The sequence below is a fragment of the Aulonocara stuartgranti genome (assembly GCF_965226115.1).
Source record: "Aulonocara stuartgranti genome assembly, chromosome: 1".
Lineage (NCBI taxonomy): Eukaryota > Metazoa > Chordata > Actinopteri > Cichliformes > Cichlidae > Aulonocara > Aulonocara stuartgranti.
In genome coordinates, this window is record NC_138939.1 from 22,559,771 (window position 1) to 22,587,500 (window position 27,730).

Here is a 27,730-nt window from a genome sequence, read left to right on the forward strand (position 1 = left end):
AGGCTGTCTCGGTACTATGACGGGGTTTGAATCCAATTTGTCACTGACACCACATGTCTCTAAGAAGGACTGAAGTTGCTGGTGAACCATTTTTTTCTAAAAATTTTAGACATGAAAGGAAGTTTAGAGATTGGCCTGTAGTTTGAAGGGGTGTTGGGGTCAGCATTGCTTTTCTTGATTACAGGTTGTACGGCTGCGTGTTTGAAGGTAGTCGGAACACAGCCTGATGACTGTGAAGAGTTCATTAGAAGTAAGATAGAGGGACCAATAGTAGTCAGAGCTTCCTAAATAATGTGGGAAGGAAGAATGTCATGCAGCGTATGATTAATTATTTCTTTCAGAGTTGAAAAAGATACAGGCTCAAACGTTTGAAAAACCATAGCGCATTCAGAAACTGGGGTTTGGTTAACTGCCGGTAGATATGGTGCCCTTAGTGCTGAAATTTTACCTATAAAGCAATGTAAGAATTCATAGTATTGTATCATGCCAATACTTACCTTCAGCTTTCGGGCCTCTCTTCTGTACAACCAGCTCCCAGTTTGGATTTGAGAGACAGACACCCTCTCTTCTTTAAAGATTAGGCTTAAAACTTTCCTTTTTGGTAAGCATATAGTTAGGGCTGGTATAGAGGTGAATTGAATTACAAAGAGTAGTGAAATGTGGCTGTCTTTTTAAGTTCCTGTGTTTGTGTTTTAAGTTCTTGTGTTTGTGTGCTGCAACCATGGTAAAAAGTAGATTGAATAGTTATACAGCTATTCATCCGTCTTCAAATGACTCAGAATGTGCAATGATTAATTTTCTGAGAATTTCACCATCACTCCTATTCATTATCTCAGGTGATTTATTTAAATGATTTGCTGGGATCAGGAAAGCTAAATAGAAATCCTTGGCAGTTATAAAAGGGTCATTTTATGTTGACTTAAGTGGAATGTAAAACTGAAAAGTGAGCACCCCCCCCCCCCCCCCCCAAAAAAAACCCCAAAACAAAACAAAACAAAACAAAACAAAACAAAACAAAACAAAACAAAACAAAACAAAAAACAGAAAAGACAGCAGGACTGTAAACACAATAGGTCAAATATAGCTGAGGAATTAATTGAACCAAGGTCAAGAGCAAACTTAAAAAATGAGAATTGGATGCAAAAATGCATAAAATGTCCTTTGACTGCTCAGTAATTCAGATTGAATAATCAGTCTTCTAGAATTTAATAATAAACGTCCCGTGTAAGCTTTCCATGTTGCTCTGCAGGACTTATTTATTATTATGTTGCTGAATTCACGATGCATCCATGAGTACAATATATAACAATATTACTACCAACAGGTATGCTAGGAAAAAAAAAAGCAGCAAAAACAAGCAGACAAAAAAAAAATGGAATCATATTAAAGAGAGAGTGAGAAAGAGAGAGGACGTTGATTCATATTGGACTCTTCCTTTGTCTGCAGTCATGCACTGGGATTTACAGTGATTAGAAGTCCGGCACCACCCTTTATTGACCAGGAGCTCTGGGCCTGGTGCTCAATACTCTTTGTCTGGCCACGGAGGCCATGAGTTAATGTGCTGAACACGAGAACAGGATGGTGATGTGGGGAGGGAGAGAAGCAGCCTGCACCAGATTGATCTGCTGCATCTCAGCGGACTGCAGGAAGCAAGCGAGCAAACTCACGACTGTGCTGTAAATTACACTATTTTGCACCAGGTGCACACACTCACTCATGCACACTCACACACACACACACACACACACACAGAATAAAGACAGACTCTGGATTCATTATCACTAGAGCTAGTTTATTATCACTGTTATTGTTTTTTTTTCTCCTATCAGTGTTGCACAATGAACCCTAAAACAATACAAACCACTAAAAATGGTCTATTTTTCCTTTAAAGCATATACATACACACATACAGTATATACACTATATGTGGATATGTATGCAGATTACAATTTATAGTTGCACCAACATGGTCTCTAGAGAGAGCATAGAAACAAAACCTTTTTATACAGCAGTGATCCATGACAGCTCTCTGAGAACACTTTTAAAACTATCTAGTGTTGACCTGAAGTAAACTGTGGGAGAGAAGCAGATATCGGCAGTGACCTCAGCAGACAGACGGACAGACAGACATGATTATGCATGATCATGAGCTAAATGTAAAATATTGTGCTCCTTTATTCCTTTGCAACTTTTTTTTTCTTTAACAAAATCTGAGTAACACAGGCTACACCATATAGTTGCTCTTTTTAAACTTCTGGCACCTCATTTGAACCCTGCTGGGAATAAATGGTTATAGAATAGAACAGAAATTTTGCACATTTTAATACAGCATGTAAAGCCAGTAGAAACAAATCTACAGGGCAGATTTTTCCTACGGTGCCCTTTATCGTAGTTCAGACTTGGACCATAAAGACACTGCTTTTAGAACCAACATTAAAATATAATAAGACATTTATATAATGATGCATTTCTTAAAAGATGTTGATTTAAAAAAAGCATCATGAGCCAAATGTGCTTAAAAGTAATGCCTCCTCTGATTAGAGATTACAGTGAGCCCCAAGTCAATGTTTGACGCAATATATTGACAATATATCAGCATGTAAAAGAAGATGCATTTTTACCAGACAGCAAATTGAATGTTTTTGGATGAAGCAGATTAAAACTGAATAATCAGGGAGGTTTCTTTTCTGAACTGTTTGCTTCTTATTTATTCGTGAATATTTAATGTACTAAGGAAATGTGTTTCGTGGGCTTTAAACCCAGTAATTAAACTTCACCGATGGAGCAGTCTCGAGCTCTGCAATCACTTCTCAGCTCTGGAGGTGGTGACAAGGTGTGGGAGGTTTAAATCCTTGGCGTGGAAACATAGTTCATTTAAGAGGTTTAATGATTAAAAATAATCCCATCAGCATTTTTTTCTACTTTTATACAAAATTCTTGGTGAAACCAGAAACTCTGGGTAAGAACAGGTCACACATTCATACGCCTACATGGTTTAGTATGTCAACATCATATTGACATAACTTTCTAAATTTCGTTTTGCCTGCAGTGCTGCAAGTTGAAGTTGCTGTGCATGTGGAAATTTAGCAATGCATCTCTCGTACGAAGCTGTTGCTCACTACAGTGCTTGGCACTGGGGTTTACACCTGCAGTGTAGATCCTACTCAGGAGCTCTTTTTTCCATTTAAGCAGCTGATTAAATGATGACTGAGCGGCTTTAGCTCATGCTGACAACATCAATATAAAACACACATTGTCCTCAACCGCAGATGCTTTGTGAAGGAAAACAAAGACACCTTTTTCACTTTAACTGTGACAGCACTGGCAGGACCTCAGCCTGAGTCACTCATGTGAGGATGACTGGTGGGAACAGGATGAGAATGAGGTGATCATCAGGCATCAGCGAGGACAAGAGAGACTTAGATTTGTCAACAGAAAAAAAGGTCACTCAGCCTATTTCATCAATATACACCAGCAAAACAGACTGACAATCAATAGTACCATATTGAGAATACAAGATTTTTTTTTGTATTTTTTTGTCATGATTTGGCTAAATATCACAGTGTTGCCAATAAGGATTAACTAAAACTTTTCAATTAGGGCTAAAAAAAACACATCAGCTTTTTGTTTCTCATGCAGACTCACTGTAGGGTTTTTTTCTGCCTTCTACTTTTAAACATACTGAATTCAATCTGCTTTCTCAACAGGAGCGTGTAAAATATAATACTGATATCAAACATTAAAGTACAGTTACAATAAACCACCATTTGACAACAGTATAAATCACTCAGAAAATCCTGAAACTCAGCATTATTTGACACATACAGTCATCAGTGTATCAGAGCAAAACACCATAGAGATAAATGTACTGGAAATGTAATCAATTTACAGTCAGCTCAGATAGTCATTTGGTGCCACAACAATCAGTACCACATAATGTAAAGGACTTTTAAAAAAGGGCAAAGTTTAATTAGAAAAAGAAAAAAGTTAATATTTCGGGTGTGCTAAACGTCTTTGTCACTGAGATCAACCACAGAGTCACTAACACTCATAACAGACATCATAGAACAATACAGTGCCAATCTAGCCAGACTAAGCCTATCTTACCCCCCTGACTTGATCTGGTTACCTGTGTTTAGTCAATGTATTATAAGAGCATGAAGAGTTGGAGTCATATTGGCACCATATGTGAAAGAAACCCTGCACATTCCCAGTCCAGGATGTTTTATTTTTAAGAACCTGAGGGTATAAGTATGAAGAAATGACAGGTTTTTTTTGTTCTAAACACTTTCTTAGTCAATTTGATCAAATATTTGGTCCATCTAAATTTAAGATAATGGTGCTTTTACTAATTTTTCTAAAGCTCAGTTAACTTATTTAAAATGTTTTTTGTATTTTTGTTTTTTCTTGCCTGACCCAGAGTCGAACCCCCAAATTAATCCATTTAATATACAAAGTAAAGAAAAGCAGCATATTCTTATAAAAATCTAGATTGTCCTTGTGAATGTTACTGTTGTCACATGATTTCTTCTGCCGAAATTGTAACATGATGCTAATGTGCCTCCCTGTTTTCATCACCCCTCAGTACGCTTAAGAGGCGGATGAACTGTTTTATGACAAATGTTCCCTTTCCTATCAGAGGAGCCAAACAAAGGCAAAATGACAGTTAAATAACCATTATCCTGCCAACACCTGTGGACCTATTATGCTCATTTATAATTGAATATGTTTGATGAGGATAGCTTTGTACGATTCACAGTTCAGAGTAAACCTTACCTATCTTATGCTGGGCTTTGATGAAGCTCTTAATTTTATCTTGTCTGAAACAAGTAGTACAAACTTCAATTACCAACTTTCTTCTGATTGGCTGCCCTTTGCAAACACGACGTTTAAACATAGCCGGAGAGACCTGGTATGGTACCTGAAGTGACCATACCAGGTATATCCCTCTTTTTTTTCTCTTCTTTTTAGAGTAGAACGATCTGTCTGAAATTGAGAAATTAGAGCAGAGCCTGAGATTTTGGGCTTACTTGCAGATATTTTGAAACCACTGTTTGAATCTTTGGTCATGACCATTGCGACAGCCATTCATATCACAGAAAGCAGTAAAAGCATAACAATTCCAGTTTTAATGACAGACAACGATGGCATTCCTTGCAGCAAATCTGTCTGAACTGGGCACAAAGCAGAAATTGAGGAAATTCAAGTTCAGTAGGCCAACTGTATGGCCGGCTGAGATGCATATAACACAGGATCAGAGAGTCCCTGAGCACACGCCCTCCCTGACCAAAGGTCAGGATTCTTGAACAAGGAACAAAGGAGGCTGTCTCATTGACAAGAGCAGCGTTTAGTGATGAAACACTTCTCAAAACTGCAGAATATGTAAGACAAAGGCCTCAGTTTGACTAACCATATCAGCAAAGGAATCATCTGCTCCCCACAGCTGATGGATTACAGCACCAGTCAGTCAGTGAGTACAGCTTTAAGCACCCCAATAAATCACAAAGGTTCTAATATTATACAGCTATATGACAACCTGACCTATCAAAGTCTAATCAAGTAAACATGATGATCACCGCACCGCATCCACGGTGAATCAGGTTAAACGTCCGTATGACACTAACGCCTGTCAAATCCACAGTGGTGTACAGTTTCCTGCAAGAGGACATTAACCTTAAATGACACCAAGGGACTGAGGAACAAAGTAAGGAGGAAAAAAATACCCATTGTGTCCTTTGTGAAAGTTCTCTCCACAGAGGTGAAAACACTGATTAAAGCTGCAGGAGCCCCGGAGAGAAACTAATCTGCAGTTAGTGAATATACACAGAGGAGACATTTAGGTCAAGCATTTGTTCTACTGTTTTGACAGTTGCCATTTCTTTTTTCCCCCAGCGCTGGTTATGATATCAACAACATAGTGTACAATTAAATGCAGGAAATAGATACCAGAGAAATGCAAAGAAATACGCATATGCAAACAAATTAAAAAGGCATAAAACATAGTACCTAGGATGATCACTAAAGTGAGATTGACTCTAATGCTGGTTTGCATAACACAATAAAATGACAGGTGAGTTACTGTTTTTGTGGGGACACGTACAGCTCTCAGTTTGGATGTGGTGGAGGACCAGACGGTGCATGCTTTTCAAAAGTACTCCTACACTGTATGTATGATGCATAAGTAGAACACAGGTCATTTTGCATTAGTTGGCTCCACTGGACTCAAAAATGCTGTGACCTTTAAACCATTGCATGCCCTGCCACCTGTCAGAAATGAAGCTGTTAATATGCTTCTTACTATTAAGGCTGATGAATGGATAACACAAAGCTGCCTGAGGAGTAGCACCAGGAAGCATTTTGCATTCAACACCATGGATTCAATCAAAGGTGTTTGCTGATATTAAATGCACTCATCTTACACTAATGTTAGTTACTTAGGGCAGCAGAGACATGACAAGCTCATTTTCATAAAAAAAGTGCTAGTGTCAGCATTTTACTGTTTACAGTATCCCATACCTGGATGCACCAAAGAGGTCTGAAAGTGTTTTTTTTTGTGTGTACATGATGTCGAGTTGTACGTGCCACCCACTTTTGATTCAGTTAAACTTATTTATGTCTAGAGAAGACATAAAGTAAATCACTACCGAAAAAAATTGATGTGCTAGTAATAAAAGTAACAATCACTACAAATTAAGCATGAACTTGAACTGCTTAAATAATTAGTGCTCAACATAAAGGTCCTAAAATGTTCCCCCTCCTATTGTGTCTGTTTCTATTGACTCTGTCTGTCCAGCATATTTTGCCAATTGCAATTTTTTATGTATTTATATTATACAGTCGTGTGAATTTATTGATCTTTTGACATATTGGGGGAAACATTTGGTCCCTTAGGAAACAATGCCTGTAGATAAAGGTGATATCTATAAGGGGGGCGTACCAGTTGAAAAATCCACCTGGGAATTCAACTAAGACGCACCACAAGTAGCCACAGACACACAGCTCACAAGCCGCAATACAAAAAGGCTCTCTGGCACTAGAGCGCTCCTCTCTCTGGCTTTAAGCACTCGCCACAGAAATAGCTGCACAAAGATTTGTTACTCCAGGCTGGAGAATGAGCCAGATACATCCTCTGGAGCAAAATCACAGCAGGCCCTGCTAGGGTGCCGATAACAGGCAGCTTTTCAGGTGAAGAGCCTCGTTAAAACTGAGCAGGTGGCTTACATGATGTAATTACTGCTATATTGGGCAACACTAGCTTCTGATGTATTTGATTTTAAGCTTAACTTCTTTTGCTATTTTTGTTCAGCAAAAAGTTGAGCGATTATCTTCAGGCATTATTTCAAAGATGACCTGGTTTTTGCTTGCTCCAGTATGTAATAAAAGCTAGCAATTTCCATGAGATATACTTACTGTGTCACACGACTGTAGATATATATATACATTAAGTTCATTGTTTATACTCTGTACGTGTCCTTCATTAAGACCTGAGAGAAAGGCCAACAACAAGATTGAGGTAGGTAACCATAATGCATCAAATCAGTACTTGTGCAGCAAGTGACAACACTGAGCAGAGAGCCGGCGAGAGAAAAGCCCTGTAATTGTTTAGCTACCCAACAACCGTCCATCTCCCTCAGCCAGCTCTCTGTCTGTGCTCGTCAGCATTCAAAGATATTATAAGCACCTGAAGCACATAGTCAGCGTTGACAGGAGGGAGAAGGCCGAGCAGCAAGTATAGTTTTGAGAAGAGTAACAGTAAACGAGCTTAACCGGCAACTGTTACGTCTACTGGGCACCAAAAGAGAAATAAAAGGCTACTGCTGCGTTCGTGAAGGAGGCTGGAAATGTGATGTGAAAACAAAATAAGAAAGTGATGCTGACACAAATATTCAGAAAAAGTTTAGAGATACACTGCTGTCAAAAAAAAAAATTAGAGCTTTTTTTGCTTTCTTTCCAGAGGTCAAATACCGCTCTCATATCTCTGTTGTCAAAACTACAGTTAAATATTAGATAACAGGACAAAATAAAAGCAATAGCACATACGTGCATTTAATACATAAATCTCTTCCAAATAGTTGTTTTTAAGCTTTGGCTTTTTTACATATTAAAAAAAAGATATATTTAATAGCATGTGTTAGAGAATTTAGATTTTTAATAGCTCATCTAAGCGTCTAAGAGACCGGGGATGGTTAACAACAATTTTGGAATTAGGGCTAGGCTACTTGCCAAACAGCTATGACCTTAAAACTGAGAAAGATCAAATGAGAGCGGTTTCATCTGCCAACAAGAAAGCCAATAAGCAGATTTTCCAGAAATATGATCCAAACTATTCGCAGACACGGGCCATTTTCTGTTAACATTTGTGCTCAATTTAGCTTTATCTTTTTAAAAACACATGACATCTCATCTCATGCACAGTTAGTCTTTAAGATGTCATTGACAATGCAGTGTATCTCTAACAGCCTTGTCATTCAACTGAAGCAACTACGGTGGAAAAAAGAAATTACAATCTTTAAAATAAAGTCAAATCTATCAAAAGGCTTACAATAGATTAGCATAATTCATACATATTTCCAACACACCGTAACCGTACAACATGTTATCAGTCTGTCAGCTTGCATGAGGTACTGATGCTGTATCTACAAACACCATATTCACCAACAGAGGGAAGCCAGGACTTCACAAAGGGCCAAAAGAGGGTTTTTCATTATGCAATAAACAGACAAACAACAACAACAGCGACAACATTAACATTGTTATCTTGAGGTAGAACATTAATTTCAGCATTTGGAAGTGCTTTATGTTGGATACTTTTTTTTTTGTTTTCTTTATTTTTCTGTTTTACTTCGACAAGCAGGAGAAGAGAGATGATTCTTGACATCTGAGGTAGAGCGGCACCTGATTTTGTCACTTCCAAACCAATTCCTCTGCATGTAAAGTAACTGTGAGCTCAGGGGAAGGTAAAGTCCCTAAAAGCTTCCCACTACACATTCATTCCGGCTGAGGTAGGTTTCTTTCTTTTCTTTCTATCGCAAGGTTCACGCAGCCAAGTCTAACGCCTGCATGAAGGCCGAAAACTCATAAAAAAAAAAATTCGAAATCACTGAAACAAAGTCCTGAGGCAGAATATATCGAATCCCTGGAAGAAGGCTGAGATCTTCTGTGAACAAGAAGGTGGAATCATTGGTAGGTGAGAGTAGGCAGCAGGAGTCTTTGACATCCACAGAAAAGTAGAGATAAGACCAATAACTTATAACTGCTTTGACATATAAGTGATAAAGATATAGTGTATATATTTATATATATACATATATTTATAAACTTAAAAATAAAACCATTGTATAACAAGGACATTCTGGGGCCTCTGTCTTAGGTGCTGCCCAACACCAGCAAATTAACCAAAGACCAAAACAAAAACTAAAAATTCATCGGGCTTCAGATATACAGTCCTAGATCCTCCAGAACTCCTTTATAAAAGAAAAAAGTCTTTGCACAAAAGGAATGACGACTTTGAAAAAACAACAACAATCTGTCAACCTGAGTGAGAGAAAAGTCTGCGTGGACACTGGACAGTGTCGTGTGAATTGGCCTTCATACATTATTAGCCTTGGTCCTGCTGAGCTGCTCCTGCTACAGGAGTCTCTCGGAATTGGGTTTCCCTCTCCACGGCAAACTCATCCAGCGGTATCGTAGACAGCTGGGTGTTATTCAGCATGTAGGAATCAGACTGAAAACACGTGCAAACAATCAGACTGAGTATATTTCATTTAGTTTCAGCTTAGATAGAATATACTTTTTTTCCTTTAATTAACATAGCTTTCCTCACTCTTTTCACTCTGAGGACCTACCATGCACATTTCTCTTGTGTTTGGCTGCATGAAAAGGCTCTCGAGCTCATTGCTGTCAACCGCTTTCTTCCTCGCCGCGCTGCCATTGACCTCCATCTCTCTTCTGGCAGCCCCGTTAAGCCCAGAGGCTCCCTGGGAAGACGAAGAAGAGTCCACAGCAGCGCCGTTCCCTGCCTGGGGGGTGGCCTGAACTGTCTTACACATCATTAATCTGGGGATTACACGAACATGCACACATTAAACGTTTGCCTGATTCTATACACACGATAGAAATAGACCCTTTAACAGCAACTATTGGCAAGTTATTTCACTGGCACCATTAACTGCCGCATGAATGTGCACGTCGTGCTAGTTCTGACCTGCCACGGTAGCTGAAGACGAGGAAAAGCACGCAGAAGATGATGCAGGTAATGCCGATGTGAATGCCGATTATGATGCCCGTGGTGGATGTTTTGCCCTGCTCATCTTTCACACAGTCGCACGGGCCGTCCAACACTGAGGAGATATTGCACACAACACGGTCACATCACAGCTGGGTGAGCTTGGACTGTTTATGTGGCATGAAGGTCAACTTGACTGATACAAAAGATGCTATGTGAGACTAATCTACTTTCATGCTCCGTATTGATGTGGGCAGTGTGTAGCGGTGTGAAAATATTTCCATATTTGGTGGGTCACTGCAGCGGTATAAGGGGTAGTGGCAACAAGTAAAGACATCTCTTCTGTGAGATCGATATACGGTCATATTTAGCTCAAATCCACACTGTACTCCAACCACGTTTAGCCCTTATTTTGAGTGATGATTCTTGTGATTTATTGGGTTTTTCGAGCTGTCATCTCAGCTAAACCATGCCTCAAGTCCTGGACCAGTCTGATAAAGATTAAACTTGGAATCCAAGTAACAGAGAAACAACTTTGTGGAGGATGGCTTTGGTGATGTACACCCACAGCATGCTAGATGATGCAAGATTTGCTTGGCCTTCACTACACTTCCCCAGACTGCTCGTAGAATCTTGCAGCCCACACTGGGCAGACCTTTTGTGTTAAAGGTCCACTTCTTCCAAGATAAAGTGGAACGATAGAAATGCAGCAGCAATACTTGAAAAAAAAACCCAGCGAATCATTTTTAGTGAGGATGAAGTGAGTCAGGTATGTCAGCTCATATGCGCCATACTGAGGATCAGAGGGCAGAAATCATTTGATGAGCCTGTGTAGGCCAAAGTCTACACTTTCAGACAGATACGAGATTGGGAGAAAGAGAAAGAGGCGAGAGCCCCAGTAAAGATACTCTTTTTATAGCAAGATCAAAGGAAGGCGTGATATAACTGTATTTCTCTTTATCTTTGTAGTACATTAGTCTCTTGTATTCAAAAAGCACACCTCGAGAGATCCAAATTGCAGGATTGGCCAGGACTTTTCAATTTTCTACATTAATATTGGGCAAACACTTTTTCTAAATAAATATACTAGACAAACAGACCCTCTGTGATCTAGTTTTTCTCGCTGGCATCACTGAAAGATTAAATCCTGTAGTTCAAAATGCATTAACTCAAAATGCAGATCCAATAAAGAAAACATTTAAGTTTTTCAGAGACACTTCGCTTCTCTCAAATGACCTTTAACCATTTATTTCCACTCCGACAGTTCATTCTGGGATTCAGATCATGAGTCCTGGTTTTGGATTTGTCTTATTTGCTGACCCATCTTGGAATGACACGCCATTCATTACTTTTTTCTTACATTTCCAGGCAAACATTTATTTTTCTTGAAATATTTTTCATCCTACCTAAATACCGTCAGAAAGACTTATCACATCAGGCTCACAAAATCAATCAATATAAAAAGGATTAAACCCGTGGACACGTAGTCTATGATATATAGAGATGATGCATATGGGAAGCCTCTCCACCTCTGGAAATAGACATTGGTGAGATAATCAGATGACCTGTGGGACAGCGCCATCTCACTAATCCATACATCATCATGTGCATGATGATAATATTTGATTTATTTTTTAATTCACATCATAGTATTTGATTCAAACTTCAGTTTTGTTTTTCCAATGAAACAATAAATGCATTTCTATTATTCTCAGTTTATTATTTTCCTTTTTGTTAGGTGTATTGTTATAATCTTTTTTCTCCACTGTCTGTCTTCCTGAGATTTTTTTGTCCTTGGACAACGTGATATGGAAATGTGGGCAGACTGTACATTTCCATATATCCACATTTCAAGATGACTGTATTTTAAATGATGGAAAAATGATAAAGAAAAATTCACCTGATTTGGCCACTGCCTCCCGAAGTGAAGCAAATCGTATGGTGGCATTCCCGTCTCCATGCTGGTTGTGAGCAATCAACTTTATCTCATAGACCAGTGAGGAGTCTGAACAAAAGGAAACAAAGAAAGCAATCAAAACTAAGCACCACGAGCTGTTAGTGACACATATTTTTAGCTCTTGGCAAAAACAACTATGTAAACCCACTAAAGTGCATTAACAAACCATTCTGCATCACAGGCCCGCTCATCAGCGCTTACGACGCGTGACGCTAATTACCAATAAAAGCAATGATACAGTCAGCTGTCATGTCTCACCCAGATGAGTGATGTTGTACTGGGTGACGTTGCGAGGGAAGGCGATGGGCCCAGTGAACAGTGGTGTGTGCGCTCTCCTGTAATACAGTCTGAAGCCCTGAGGCTGGCCCATCTTGGAGGAAGACTCCCATGTTGCTTGTACAACACTACCGTTCACCACCTTTGTGTAGAGGGAAGGAGGAGCTGGCACTGCAACACAAAACAAAATGTAAGCCAAAGTAGTTAAACAACTATCAGAAATTTGATCAGGTGTGGGAAAAATAAAATGTGAGCAATAATATTTTTACTTTTTTCCTCAGGATGAACAAGCTCTAAAATATAAAGCAATGAGAGCAGCCCAATTTGTCTTATGTTTTATGGATGTTCTGCAATAATTAAGGTGAAATCGTGTGTTTTACCTGTGCTACAAATCTTGTGGGAGTCTTGATATTTCTAATTTTTTTTTTTTCCGCCAACTCACCCTCTCCGTGAGTGCTCTCTGTGACACTGTCCGAAGGTTTGCTGGCCCCATGGGATGTGTAGGCCTTCACATAGAAGGTATAATTGGTGGAGGGCTCCAGGTCCCGGATGATCTGCTGCAGCGTGACCTTACTGACAGCCTCCTCGTATTCCATCTCCGCCGGGTCTGAAGGAAGAAGGGTGGAGGGAGAAGAGGGGGAATAAAAGAAAGGAGGAGCCAAATTTTGAAACGATTTGTAAGAAAAATAGGAAAGACATAATTGGGAAAAGGAAGAAAAATGGAAAATAATATGTTTCTATTAGCACTTGTGCTTACTGCCCACTTCAGTGGGTTTTATCAAAGCATTTACAGTATTTAATAGCTAATTTAGTATCGCTCTGGGCCTCAGGGTGAATTGCAGGGGCGGCATAAGAAGATGGAGGGAGGAATCGGGAGAGTTGTTCAGGATGGGTTAAAGCATTTTATTGCTTTTAATTCAGCAATTCATCCAACCATAACCACTATCTACATCTAGCCCTCAATCCATTGGGCCACGCCACGCTGGAGAGGAAATTACAGGAAATACTATTAGTCGTCTCCCAGGTCCCTTAATGATCAGTTAATAGATCAACTGAGGGGAACATCAGCAGGTGCTACAATGGTCTCCCCATAAAAACAAGTAAAAACATACACAGTTAATTGTACCATACCCACAAGGTAAAGAAAATAAATAAATGACACATGCATTTATCAAGTAGGCATGTAGGGACTTTTCTAGACACCAACTGACAGCGGAGAACCAATGTAAACATCCAAAACAGTTGGGGATCAGAGATCAGTCAGTCTGTAACCCCCTGACACAGAGTGTTAAGTTGATTCTGTTCATCTGGACGTAGCATTTTCAATAGGAGACACTTTTCATCATCCAAGTGACTTCTTCAGTGCAGGTTTCCCCACCTTATAAACAGTACATGTGCATAACAGCCGACACTGGCACCATTTGAGGCAAAGTCGGTTTCATGACCTTTAATAAGTAAATTGTCATGATTATTGACCAATGACCATGATCTATTTGACTATTTGCAGAGAACAGTCACAACATTGTAGGATGGTGAACCTACAATGTTCCTACAATGGTGGATTCTGAGTTGGTCTTTCCCTTCTCACGTAAATGGCATCCTGGACTCAAAGCTCAAACTAGCCTTCCTCTCTGTCCCGGATGTGTACATCACAAATAAAATGCAGATATAGCAAATATGCTATAAATTAAAACTCATATATGGAAATTTTTTGTGAGAAGGTTTAATAAACACTCCGGCACTTATTTCATGGTTCAGGCTTTAAAGGGCTAATCTACAATTTTGCAAAGTTGATTTCTCCCTGGAGGTTTGAGGTCACGTTGTTGAATTTTGCAAACAGTTTGATTCAAGGTGTGTGTTGGTTGCATCTTGTGAGAAAGGAAAACTGAAAATCACCACAAAAACAAATTATCCTTAAATATTATGAAGCTGACATGTGAAAACAGCTTCTTGTTGTTTTTTGATTTCTTTCCTTTCTGTAGACCTTGGATCCACCTCTTTGTTTATCTTTAAACAAAAGTATGTGTCAAGGTAATTCAGTGTAAAATACTAAAACATGAATTTTCCATAGGCACCATATCACCTTGGTCGTTGTTTCTTGTTTCTCATTTAATATTGACGCGATAACTCTTCCAAAGTCTGACACACCAAACTACACATGAGATTTGACATCCCTCATACTCTACTACTAGAAACCTGCGCTTACCACTAATGAAGGGTTTTACCTTACCAATAATTTGTATGACTGTTACAACGATGGCTGCTAGTTTGAAGTGGCGTGATAAATAAATGAAATAAACTGAAGTAAAGCATTAGCCTGAAGTGATGTGTGCGTGCGTGTGTGTGCTTACAAATCGCTTTTGTGCCTCAGAACCATCTTTGCCTGTGTCAGTGCCGTTCCTCATCATTTCATTACTGTAGCAGCTTATTTACATAATTGAATTATAATGAAAGTGTGGCAGCGTTCTCTTGTTTGCTGCCATTTGTAGTTATGCGAATGAATTTAGCCGCATCCATTCCTAATTCTTCAGTGAAAATGTCATGGGGCTCCTCAAACACTTATTTACTTTCAGAGCTGATTTATTCCACGTTAAGAGGCCTGTGTTTTTTCTGCCTCCTCTCATCTCACCTGGCATGCCTTTTGACACTGACATCATGTCACACTTGTTTTAACTAAAGCTTTGCTTTAAACTGTATCTGGATCTTCAAGAAGCCCCACCTGAGGTCCGGCGGATGTGGAGCACATAACCGATGATGTCCTGAGTGTTTTTATCAGGTTCCCTCCAGGACACCTGTATGGTGGTGGGGGAGAGGGCCTCTGCTTCCACGTGGGTGGGAACGCCAGGCAGTCCATCAGCCCAGAGCACCGTGAGGCGGGCACTGGCCTGCGTAGAGCCCGCGCTGTTCTCAGCGATGCATTGGTAGATAGCCTCGTCATTCTGACTGATGCCATATATTGTCAGTGTGCTGTGGAAGCAGCAGAGGAGAGAAGCAGGAAGCAGAGAGTGTGGGAAAGAAGAAAGGAAACAAGGAAGTTTAGTTTCTCTGGTGCAAATGTGGAACATAAGATTCTTACTATTGCTTTACTAGCAGTGCAATAGCTGCACCTCGTGTTTGAGCAGGTGAATTCGCTGCCTTAAATTCTAACTATGAGGAATTTAGGTGCCTTCTTTAGCCTTTAAACCTATCACGTTGATTCAGTGCCAGTGATAGCAGTAATGCTTCTTACAAACTGTAAGAAAGAAACTGTTCTGTATTATGTGACTCACATATTTGAAGTTTAGATGAAATGCTACAAAAACTGTTAAAATCTGGGGAAAGTAACTGCCCATGTTGGCTTAAAAAAACAAAAAAAAAAACAGGAGTTGCAAACATTTTTAAGTTTAGATTTTGAAATTTTCTGCTCACAGCGTCAACAACATATCCTCTTTAATTATAGCATCGGGGGCAGACCCATGGGGTGGCCATGGCAACCAGACTATAAAGTCTGACCTCCACACAAGACCAGTGGTAATGACTGGTTTTCTCCTTGGAACTTTCTGTTTACAGAACTGTTTCTCTACAGCTACTTTTCCTTCATGTACTCATTTAAACAATGAACCTTTTAAAATTGTAAATATCTTATGAGCTTTACAGTATCAGCAACGGTTCACTAATTAAAAAGGAAAAAAATGTAAATCGTGTATATTAAATAAGAGCGAGTGTTAACAAAGAAAACCCCAAAATACAAAAACTGTTTTTCCTGTAGCGTTTTACCTCATCTCTATGCAAGAAATGAGCTCAACCTCCCCACCATTATAAAAATTGTCTTGCTCCAACACTGTGTAGTATTCTCTGTACTGCTGTCCAAACATTACTACTTAGTTTCACAATTTTAATTTTCAAAACCAACTTTTGACAGTTTACACACATAAATTGCAAGAATAACGTTGGAACATTTTTTTTAAAGTTGTCATTACACAAGTGTAGCACACCGTAATGTCTTTGTCCAAGAGAGCTGGTAGATTAAAGAGTGCTTAAGCTGCTAGCTGAAAACATCAGCCATCTATACAGTAACATGCATCTCTGATGGGCAATGTCTAGACAAGGCTAGGCTCCAGCGCACCTCGAGACTGAAGTCTTTATATGTCATAAACTAAAAAGTAGTGTTTTTAAATAAAGTCTCAAGAGGTATTCATGCTTGAATAAATCCATTTAATGTAGTATATCTTTCTCCTGGTAAGGACCACACAGAACAAAAGATGACTGTGACATAAAGTCAAGAGCACGAGTTACTGTGTTCAGCTGGGTGAGAGAAAAAGTGATTTGTGGCACAGACAGCAGGCAGCAGCAGTAAGAACAGAAGGTCCTCAATCATGCGGAGCACATACTAGATTCATCATGAACTGAATCTCCCATGGCAGTAGATAAATTTATATCAGTGCTTCAAAAAAATCAAATTTGCCCACATCGGTATAAACTGTGACATTTCCATACACACATGTGAACTCTACCTATGGACACACACAAACACGCACACACTTTTCTATCAAACCTCTGACACGCTGCTCTTTGTCCTCATTTTTCTCTACTTCTATCGCTTCCCTCCTACCTGGGTTGTCCTCAGTTATAAAATAAATATAGGGGAGCACTGTGTGTGTGTGCATGTGTTTACCTTATGTATGTACATGTGTAGGTTGTGTAGGTGTTTTTAGACAAGAATACATAATCCACTTTTCACATTCTGCCTGTCTTCAAGCAAAATAAATAAATAGTAAAACATTTAACATACTACGGAAATGAGGCACTGCAGTGTAAAGCATTTCTTCATGTCATTGTTATGTCAAGGCCATTTCTGCTGTATTTAAAGTATAATATATGCCGAACAAAACATGAATATGAAATGGACTGAGCTATACCTTGAAGATGGTGCACCCCTTGGTCATATTATTTCTCGAGTTCAGAAGCATTTGCCAGATAAAGGGAAGTAAACTGTCGGGTTTGTGGCTCTCACGCTGTGTTTTAACTTTAAGCGAGGAAACTGAATGCAAACTGCAATATCCCGCTACTCCAGTTTGTATGAGTTGGTACAGCAGAATGTGACTTTTCTTTGATGAACAGGAAGCATTATATTAAATAACCTTTCCTCACAATGCTGCTATGAGGAAAAGAAATCAAAATATAGATGGGCTATTAGAAAGTAATGAGTCAATCTTGAACTATCCCTCTTCTCTTTATATTTTGCAGGAAAAATGGGAAATAGATGTAGTGATTTAACAGTTCTAACAACTCTATATATTTTTATGTGATCACCTTTATTATTCAATGAACTCGCTTAGGCAAGCTTTCCTGTAACTTATTGGTTGGTCTTTAGGAATAACTCCTGACATTCAAAGTTTCAAATTTCATCACTCCATCAGACCTCATCCATTTGCTTCTGCTTATCCTTTTTTAGGGTCGCGGGGGGCGCTGGAGCCTATCCCAGTTGACATAGGGCGAGAGGCAGGGTAGACCCTGGACAGGTCGCCAGTCTGTGGCAGGGCTAACACACAGAGACAAACAACCATTCACTCCCACATTCACACGTATGGACAATTTAGACTGATCAATTAACCTATCCCTACTAACTGCATGTCTTTTGCCTGTGGGAGGAAGCTGGAGTACCCGGGGAGAACCCTGGCAAACACAGGGAGAACATGGAAACTCCACACAGAAAGATGGTGGATGGATTCCTGATGGTGGAATTTAGGCCCTTCTTGCTGTGCGGCAACACTGCTAACCACCATGCCACCGTCCTGCCACGGTGCTGCCATCACACCTATTGCCACTAATTTTCTGTCCAGTTCTTGTGTAATTTGGCAAAACTCAGCCTTTTATTCCTGTTTCCCTTCCTTAAGAATGGCTTCTTGACAGCCAGCACTAGATGGATCAACTGAAGAGCCAGATGCATCTGTTAGGTCCTGTGTCAGGTCTTTGCTGCTTATTCAGATACCCTTCATCAGTTTTTTAGGCCACTTCTTCTTTTGTTTTCCACTTGTCTGGTTTTATCAGATTTTTAAAGGACATGCTGCACACCATGTCTGACAAACTGTGTTACTGTTCACAATTTTCATAGAGTCGCATAGATGGGAACAAATTATGTGTTTTGTGACAGGCTCGTCCTGTGCTTTGTGCTTTAAGATAGAATTTGTTTTGGTTGTTATGTGTAGACACAACGCAGGTTCATCCTTTGAGTAAGGTGCCCTTTTTAGGGTGACTTATGGTTTAGGGGTCAGTGTTAAATGGCTTAACAAACAACAAGAAATTCCTCTAAAAATTGTATAAGGAATGGACTGAAAACGAGTGAAATAGCAGGTATTGTCCAAAGACCCCGGTAACATTACAGGGAGTGCAGAATTATTAGGCAAATGAGTATTTTGTCCACATCATCCTCTTCATGCATGTTGTCTTACTCCAAGCTGTATAGGCTCGAAAGCCTACTACCAATTAAGCATATTAGGTGATGTGCATCTCTGTAATGAGAAGGGGTGTGGTCTAATGACATCAACACCCTATATCAGGTGTGCATAATTATAAGGCAACGTCCTTTCCTTTGGCAAAATGGGTCAAAAGAAGGACTTGACAGGCTCAGAAAAGTCAAAAACAGTGAGATATCTTGCAGAGGGATGCAGCAGTCTCAAAATTGCAAAGCTTCTGAAGCGTGATCATCAAACAATCAAGCGTTTCATTCAAAATAGTCAACAGGGTCGCAAGAAGCGTGTGGAAAAACCAAGGCGCAAAATAACTGCCCATGAACTGAGAAAAGTCAAGCGTGCAGCTGCCAAGATGCCACTTGCCACCAGTTTGGCCATATTTCAGAGCTGCAACATCACTGGAGTGCCCAAAAGCACAAGGTGTGCAATACTTAGAGACATGGCCAAGGTAAGAAAGGCTGAAAGACGACCACCACTGAACAAGACACACAAGCTGAAACGTCAAGACTGGGCCAAGAAATATCTCAAGACTGGTTTTTCTAAGGTTTTATGGACTGATGAAATGAGAGTGAGTCTTGATGGGCCAGATGGATGGGCCCGTGGCTGGATTGGTAAAGGGCAGAGAGCTCCAGTCCGACTCAGACGCCAGCAAGGTGGAGGTGGAGTACTGGTTTGGGCTGGTATCATCAAAGATGAGCTTGTGGGGCCTTTTCGGGTTGAGGATGGAGTCAAGCTCAACTCCCAGTCCTACTGCCAGTTTCTGGAAGACACCTTCTTCAAGCAGTGGTACAGGAAGAAGTCTGCCTCCTTCAAGAAAAACATGATTTTCATGCAGGACAATGCTCCATCACACGCGTCCAAGTACTCCACAGCGTGGCTGGCAAGAAAGGGTATAAAAGAAGAAAAACTAATGACATGGCCACCTTGTTCACCTGATCTGAACCCCATTGAGAACCTGTGGTCCATCATCAAGTGTGAGATTTACAAGGAGGGAAAACAGTACACCTCTCTGAACAGTGTCTGGGAGGCTGTGGTTGCTGCTGCACGCAATGTTGATGGTGAACAGATCAAAACACTGACAGAATCCATGGATGGCAGGCTCTTGAGTGTCCTTGCAAAGAAAGGTGGCTATATTGGTCGCTGATTTGTTTTGTTTTTGAATGTCAGAAATGTATATTTGTGAATGTGGAGATGTTATATTGGTTTCACTGGTAAAAATAAATAATTGAAATGGGTATATATTTGTTTTTTGTTAAGTTGCCTAATAATTATGCACAGTAATAGTCACCTGCAGACACAGATATCCCCCTAAAATAGCTAAAACTAAAAACAAACTAAAAACTACTTCCAAAAACATTCAGCTTTGATATTAATGAGTTTTTTGGGTTCATTGAGAACATGGTTGTTGTTCAATAATAACATTATTCCTCAAAAATACAACTTGCCTAATAATTCTGCACTCCCTATATTACTAAGAATTTTACACAGTACTGCAGGTATCCTCCTAGATTGGTGAAAGGGAACATGAGCAAAGTGGCATTTCAGTTCTCAGCAACACTGACATCACGCCAGCCTCAGTGCGTTTCATGCAGATGGATTTTTAAGGTCAGGCGAGCCTCTTCTGGGTCAGCAGGTAGGACAAAGAACTGAATTATTCCATTTCCTTTTCAAAATTGAAGTGTTGTTACTGGAGATTTCTAATCTGGGTCAGAGAAAGCCGCGAGATGGAAGAGTCATTATTCGCTCCAGGCTGCCAGGTGGACTCAATCTGTATAATTATCAGGTCAAAGAGGTGTTCTGCATTGCAGCCTCTCTGAGCCAATCTCACCTCTGACCCCTGAGGTGGCAGCAGTCACCAGCCCTCAGCTCGCTACTCAACCATCACGTTTCTGACAGCCTTTCATATCAGCGATGGATGGAGTGTTTGCAGACAAGCAGCCTGACCAGACGCAGCAAAGAGGCCCCCAGGGATGCCCTACTCAATGCCACCGCGGCCGGATGCGCCCCATGAGTGTGAGAACGGAAGGCAGCGAAATTTCACAAGAAGTCGCTTGTTTGAGGAGGTACAGTAGCGTCCAGCTGCATGTATGCTAATTCACACACACCCACGCACTCACACATACATTTCATGAACACATGGATGGACGCTGTTAGCTGGTCACTTGTGAAATTCCACAACTGCTGTCAAAACCTGCTTTATAACTTCCAGGAGGAAAGCTCTAGATGTTTTAGACATTTTAGAGCAGGGATGTTAGTTAATGGGGCACAGTCAGTCGACTTTGATCCTATATGTGTTGTACTCCCCCCCCCAAAAAAAAGGTGAAACATCTTCAAGAAACTTGATGATTTATATGATTATAAAAAAGCCGCAAAATTTCCGCTTTTTGTTACTTGATGCAGAAAATGGTCAAATTTAACTATTTGTCTGTATTTTACTTCTTTAAAAACAAACCAAATAATTGCAGGAATTTGAATCACTTTCACTTCACTTCACTTTCCAGATGTTCCAGCTATTAATAAGAACCAACTACTAATAACTTATATGTAATTTTCATTTCACATCTTGTACTGTTTGACGTTAATTTAGGTATAATGATTTCAGTGCTGATGCACGTAATGTCTTGCATTTAATTTTGGCTTAATGTCTTTAGTTCAGCCTCAGTGTCATTTGACAGTTTAGTGACACGATGTTTCGTTTCTGAGGTCTTTTTTTCTCTCTGTTGCTTCAGCTGGAAATCTAAATCACATTGCTTTTTGTATCAGATCACTGCTGAGGAATGATGTGACAGATGGCGGATGTTTAGATAACTACGTCACAAGTATTTGTAAAGACCAAGAGGAACAAAACATTCCAGGAAACTGTATTAGTTATTGAAGAAATTCTCTGCAAGGTTTGATGCTGCTTATATGAACTCATATATGGACAACTCTCCTATCTCTACACATTAAAAGAAACTTTTTCCCATTTTCAAATCAAATCAAATCAAATCACTTTTTATTGTCACATCACATGTGCAGGCACACTGGCACAGCACATGCGAGTGAAATTCTTGTGTGCGAGCCCCACAAGCAACAGAGATGTGCAAACACAACAACACAAACGAGCAAAATACAAGAATGGCCAACCTGAAACTAATAAATATATGTACAATATATAATAGTGTATGCATTTCTGGATGTGTATACTAAATATTTTCCTACGTGTGTGTGTGTGTGTGTGTGTGTGTGTGTGTGTGTGTGTGTGTGTGTGTGTGTGTGTGTGTGTGTGTGTGTGTATACACATTTTTACAAATTAAATAGTAAAAAAAATAAATAAATAAAAAAAATAAATAAATAAAAATAATAATAATAATAATAATAAAATATATAAAATATACAGAGTTGAATATGTGCAAAACAAGTGGCATTTATATACAGTGTGGAGTGCATAATGTTGAAGTTCCAGTAGTGAAGCTGAGGTGTCTATGACGTGTTCAGCAGTCTGATGGCCTGATGGAAAAAGCTGTCTCTCAGTCTGCTGGTACGGGACCGGATGCTGCAGAACCTCCTTCCTGATGGAAGCAGTCTGAACAGTTTATGGCTGGGGTGACTGGAGTCCTTGATGATCCTCCCCGCTTTCCTCAGGCAGCGCTTCCTGTAGATGTCTTGGAGGGAGGGAAGCTCACCTCCAATTATCCGTTCAGAGCACCGCACTACTCGCTGGAGAGCTTTGCAGTTGTAGGCGGTGCTGTTGCCATACCAGGTGGTGATGCATCCAGTGAGGATGCTCTCAATGGCACAGTGATAGAAGGTCCTGAGGATGCGGGGGCTCATGCCGAATCTTTTCAGTCTCCTGAGAAAGAAGAGGCGCTGCTGCGCCTTCTTCACTGTTTTGTTTGTGTGTACTGACCACGTAAGATCCTCAGCCAGATGTACGCCAAGGAACCGGAAGCTGCTCACTCTCTCCACAGCAGCGCCGTTGATGGTGATGGGGGTGTGTACTTCTCTGCACCTCCGGAAGTCCACTATCAACTCCTTTGTCTTTGCGACATTGAGGGTGAGATGGTTGTCTTGACACCAGTGGGTCAGGGCGCTGACCTCCTCCCTGTAGGCCGTCTCATCACCGTTGGTGATAAGACCCACCACTGTAGTGTCGTCCGCAAACTTCACAATGATGTTGGAGCTGTTAGTGGCTGTGCAGTCGTAGGTGTAGAGTGAGTATAGGAGAGGGCTCAGTACACACCCCTGTGGAGCACCAGTGTTCAGTGTGATGGGGGATGAGGTGATGCTGCCCAGTCTGACCACCTGGCGTCTGTCAGACAGGAAGCTAAGGATCCAGCTGCAGAGGGAGCTGCTCAGTCCTAGATCCTGCAGTTTCCTGTCCAGCTTCGAGGGAACGATGGTATTGAATGCTGAGCTGTAATCTACAAACAGCATCCTCACATACGTGTCTCTCTTCTCCAGGTGTGACAGGGCAGTGTGTAGTGTCAGGGCTATGGCATCATCAGTGGACCTGTTGTGGCGGTATGCAAACTGTAGAGGGTCCAGTGAGTCGGGTAGTGCAGAGCAGATGAAGTCCCTGACCAGCTTCTCGAAGCATTTGCTTACGATGGGGGTCAGGGCTACAGGTCGCCAGTCGTTCAATGAGGAGATGGTGGAGGATTTGGGTACAGGGACGATGGTGGCCATTTTGAAGCAGGCTGGGACTACAGACAGAGAGAGGGAAAGGTTGAAGATGTGCGTGAACACTCCAGCCAGCTGAGCCGCGCATGACCTGAGGACGCGGCCAGGAATCCCGTCCGGACCAGTAGCTTTGCGTGCGTTCACCTTCCTGAAGCACTTCCGCACATCCTCCTCAGACACAGTGTGCGCACTGACGTCATCCGCGGTGCGCACACTGTCCGGTCTCATGGTGTTCGCTGTGTCGAATCTAGCGTAGAATACGTTTAGATCCTCACACAGAGAGGCCGTGGTCTGCGGTGTGCTGGTTTTCCCTCTAAAGTCTGTGATCGTGTTTAGTCCCTGCCACATACTCCGAGGGTTGTCAAACTGTTGCTCCACCCTGTCCCTGTACTCACGTTTGGCTGCTTTGATTGTCTTCCGGAGTTGGTAATGTGCGTGTTTGTAGTCCGATGTGTTCGCGGAGGCAAAGGCGGTGCTCCGTGCCGCGCGAACATCTCCGTTAATCCAGGGTTTTTGATTTGGGAAGGATTTGACTGTTCTGGATGGGACGACATCTTCCACGCATTTCCTGATAAATCCACAGACTGAGTCTGTGTATTCATCAATGTCTCTGGCGGCCACGTGAAACATTTCCCAGTCCGCGTGATCAAAACAGTCCCGCAGCGCAGACTCCGATTGGTCCGTCCAACAGTGCACCGCCCTCCGGGTTGGAGCTTCCTGTTTCAGCTTCTGCCTGTAGGCGGGCAGGAGCAGGATGGAGCGGTGATCTGATTGGCCGAATGGGGCGCGGGGGAGGGCTTTGTACGCATCCCGGAAAGAGGTGTTTCCACGTGTGTTGAAAAGGATGTGTTGATGGAGTTTTGGTGAGACTTTCTTCAGGTTTCCCTTATTAAAGTCTCCGGCTGTGATAAACGCTGCCTCTGGGTGTGCGGTTTCCTCGCTGCTGATCGCGCTGTACAGTTCCCTGAGTGCTCGGTCAGTGTCGGCTTGTGGGGGAATGTAAACAGCCGTAATAATCACTGCTGTAAATTCCCTCGGTAGCCAGAATGGCCGGCACTTAATCATCAGGTACTCCAGGTCCGGTGAGCAGAAGGATTTGACCGGGTGCACGTTCGCATAATCACACCAGCTGTTGTTGATCATGAAACACACACCACCGCCTCTGCTTTTCCCAGTAAGATCCTGTGACCTGTCCGCGCGGTGCACAGAGAACCCCGGCAGTTGTATTGCGGAGTCCGGTACTTTGTCCGATAGCCAGGTTTCTGTGAGGCAGATCACGCAGCAGTCCCGCATCTCTCGCTGGAATGAGATCCGTGCCCGAAGCTCGCACAGCTTGTTCTCCAGAGACTGCATATTAGCCAGTAATAAACTGGGGTGGTCTGTAAGTGCGCCGTCTCAGTCGAACCAGAACGCCAGATCTTCTCCCTCTGCGTCGGCGTTTGCGGCCTCCAGGGCCAGAGAACAAAGGCGTCTCAGGTGAGATGAATGGGGGTCTGCAAACGGAGCGTCCGTGTTGCAAAACTTGAACTCCGGAAAGTTATAAGAAAGACCGTCTTTTATGTCCAGTAAGGTTTGTCGGTCGTACACAAGGAGACAAGTGCTGCTCGTGAAAAAATAAAGGAAAAGTAAAATTAAACACAGAAGAAAGCCGTTGCTTGGGGGAGCTCGCGACGAGGCTGCCATACTCGGCGCCATCTTGATCAAGTGCACACAAGTTGATGAAAGGTTTTACAAGTGGCATGCCCTCTTTATTAATGATGTCAAGGTTTTCAGCACCGACTGATTTTCTAACAGCAAATGTGGTTCAGTAGCACAGAAAACTGAATGCAGCAAAAGGAAACTTTTAATTAACGGAAAAGTTTGTGTGGTCGTTTTTTAAGCAGCTGTGATCGGACTTTGGAGGTGTGCAGCCTCACGCCTGTAACTCTTCATCTAATAGCTCACTGTGGCTGCTCCGTCTTCTTGATCCATTACTCCCTGCAGTGTTACAAATTGATCCACTGTCGAGAAATATTAAAAATGACTTGTTTTATAGATGCACTGTTGATGAATGGCAGCGGTAAATGCTAAGCTTACTCAAATCAAAACCTTTGAAACCTTCGCCATCTTCAAATACTTTCTGACTCAGTTTCTTTTCAAATAGATCGGTCTGTATTTATAAGCAACACCTCACCAACGATCCAAACATATGTGAAGGGGAAAAGCGAGTGACAGAGTTGAAAACACACGGGAGGTGTATGGCCTAAATTTGGACTGTTTGCTTGTCTCATTGGAGCTCCTGAACTGAGCTGTCCCGTCCTGACAGGTTGACACCATCATTTACTCATCAGTTCAAGGTCACTTCACAGATTGACAGATAAGGCTGTGGACCGGGGGGGATAGCTGACAGTGGGGCTTTGGGTCTGTTGTTCAGCTGCTAAGGCTGTGTTTACTCTCCGTTGTCTCCGAGCAGCACCCCATCAAAAGCCAGCTTTGCCATTCTGGATTCAGTGAGAGTGAAAGGAAGAAGAAGAAGAAAAAAGTCTGGGGACAAAGAGAGAACAGGAGGAAGAGGCGGGGAAGGGTGGAGGGGAGGAGTGATGAGCTGTCTGTGGCCTGAGAGGAGGGAAGGGCCCAGGGATATGACTGATTACAGGCGAGGTCAGAGTTCAAGGCCAATGCTCAGGCCAGAGCTCGCTGTAAAGTGGGCAGGAAAGGGGGATGTGGGGCACAGAGAGGGGCCTGCAAACAAGAAAGGCAGGTCTTGGTGAAAGAAAGTTAAAAAAAAAAGAAAAGAAAAAAAAAACCCTTTGAAAGGATTCTGCTACAAAATGACCAGGTTTGTGTGGTGCCCTGTTCCTTCAGATGTTGGCTATTAATTTGAAAATACACCACGCCTCTCACACACAATTGAAAATGTTCTTTTAGTTACTACATAACTTTCTAAACAGATAAAAAAGGATTGTTAGTCGATCTGAATGATTAAAATTTAATGATTTTTGTCATTCTTCTCTTTTTTTTACCACAAGGGAGAATTTAATTTTCATCCACTGCAGTAAAACTAAACAGGCTGACTTTCAACCTCTCAATTATTAAACTGTCGGAGATCACAGCTTGTGTTTGTCGAGGGATCACACACGGCAGCTTTGGTGATGTAAGAACAATGTATAATGATCCAACTCTGAGAGGGTTTAAATAACCAGGATAGCATATTTCACAGGAGGCTGGCCAGCAAACACTAATAATGAAGGGGCTTCATAATAATGCTGGCAGTGTGTGTCCGTGGTGTCACATTTGTTGGGTTGTGTCAGGAAGAACACACGCCTCGCGTGTTTACAGAAGCAGCCAATCAGCTTATTTCTGACATCACCGCATATTGCCGACACAGCCTCGTCGGTTTCCTGCATTTGGCGAGAAAAGCGTTCGTGCGGCTGAGGAGTAAAGGGCATCACACTTGTGAATTGTCATGTTGGATTATGTGTGAGTGCAAAATGAATGATGGCATGCACCGTGGGGCTATTTTGCACATACAGACTTGCTTTTTGATTAATGTGTGTGCGTGTGTATGAATGAAATGCACAATCGATTCCCCTTCCTTCCCTCTTTGCTCTTGAAGGTCAGCATCATGAGAGTCGGCAGTGTGTGTATATACTGTTACACCGACCACACACATTAATTAAAATCTCTCTCCTAGGTATGTTGCATTGTGTACTCAAGCCTACACTATCTGATAGCCTCTGAATATATCTATATATATGTACGTATCTGTGAAAACAGAATAATTGTGCTACCCGGAGCTGTTGAATGAATTTGCATATCATTATATATCATTTGTTTTAGCTTGGATCAGCAGGTAAATTCTGCCTGATCCCATATATATTTTTTAGGACCTCCAGAAAACACACTACATCATAGGTGTCAAACTCTGGCCCGCGGGCCAAAGTTGGCCCGCAGCCTAATTACATTTGGCCCGCGAAGCCATACCAAATTACTATTAGAGCTGGCCTGCTGGTATTATACAGCTAATATATATATTGTTTAGTATTAAGCTTTGCTTGTTCCATATTCAGTTTTTCAGCAAAACGTGTTTGAGTCCATAAGAAAAGATTCATTCTTATATCTTATATTTTTTTTCAATAAATATTAATGTTAGCCTGCGACTTTGTTCCAGTTTTGAAA

At 41.4% G+C, this 27,730-nt stretch overlaps 2 protein-coding genes across 2 annotated transcripts in view; both read right to left on the reverse strand.

Annotated features, from left to right (window-relative positions):
- Window positions 1-27,730, reverse strand: part of LOC309703837 (uncharacterized protein) — a 435,129-nt gene that overhangs the window by 293,484 nt on the left and 113,915 nt on the right. The window lies entirely within an intron of this gene.
- igdcc3 (immunoglobulin superfamily, DCC subclass, member 3) overlaps window positions 1,772-27,730 on the reverse strand; it is a 70,458-nt gene continuing 44,499 nt past the window's right edge. Inside the window, exons 8-14 of the mRNA XM_082534059.1 lie at window positions 15,178-15,425; window positions 12,901-13,065; window positions 12,441-12,629; window positions 12,126-12,230; window positions 10,205-10,340; window positions 9,846-10,056; window positions 1,772-9,724 (exon numbers count right to left, since the gene is read on the reverse strand). Of these exons, the coding sequence (XP_082390185.1) occupies window positions 9,599-9,724; window positions 9,846-10,056; window positions 10,205-10,340; window positions 12,126-12,230; window positions 12,441-12,629; window positions 12,901-13,065; window positions 15,178-15,425 (1,180 nt within the window). The 3' untranslated portion in view covers window positions 1,772-9,598. The remainder of the gene's footprint in view (window positions 9,725-9,845; window positions 10,057-10,204; window positions 10,341-12,125; window positions 12,231-12,440; window positions 12,630-12,900; window positions 13,066-15,177; window positions 15,426-27,730) is intronic.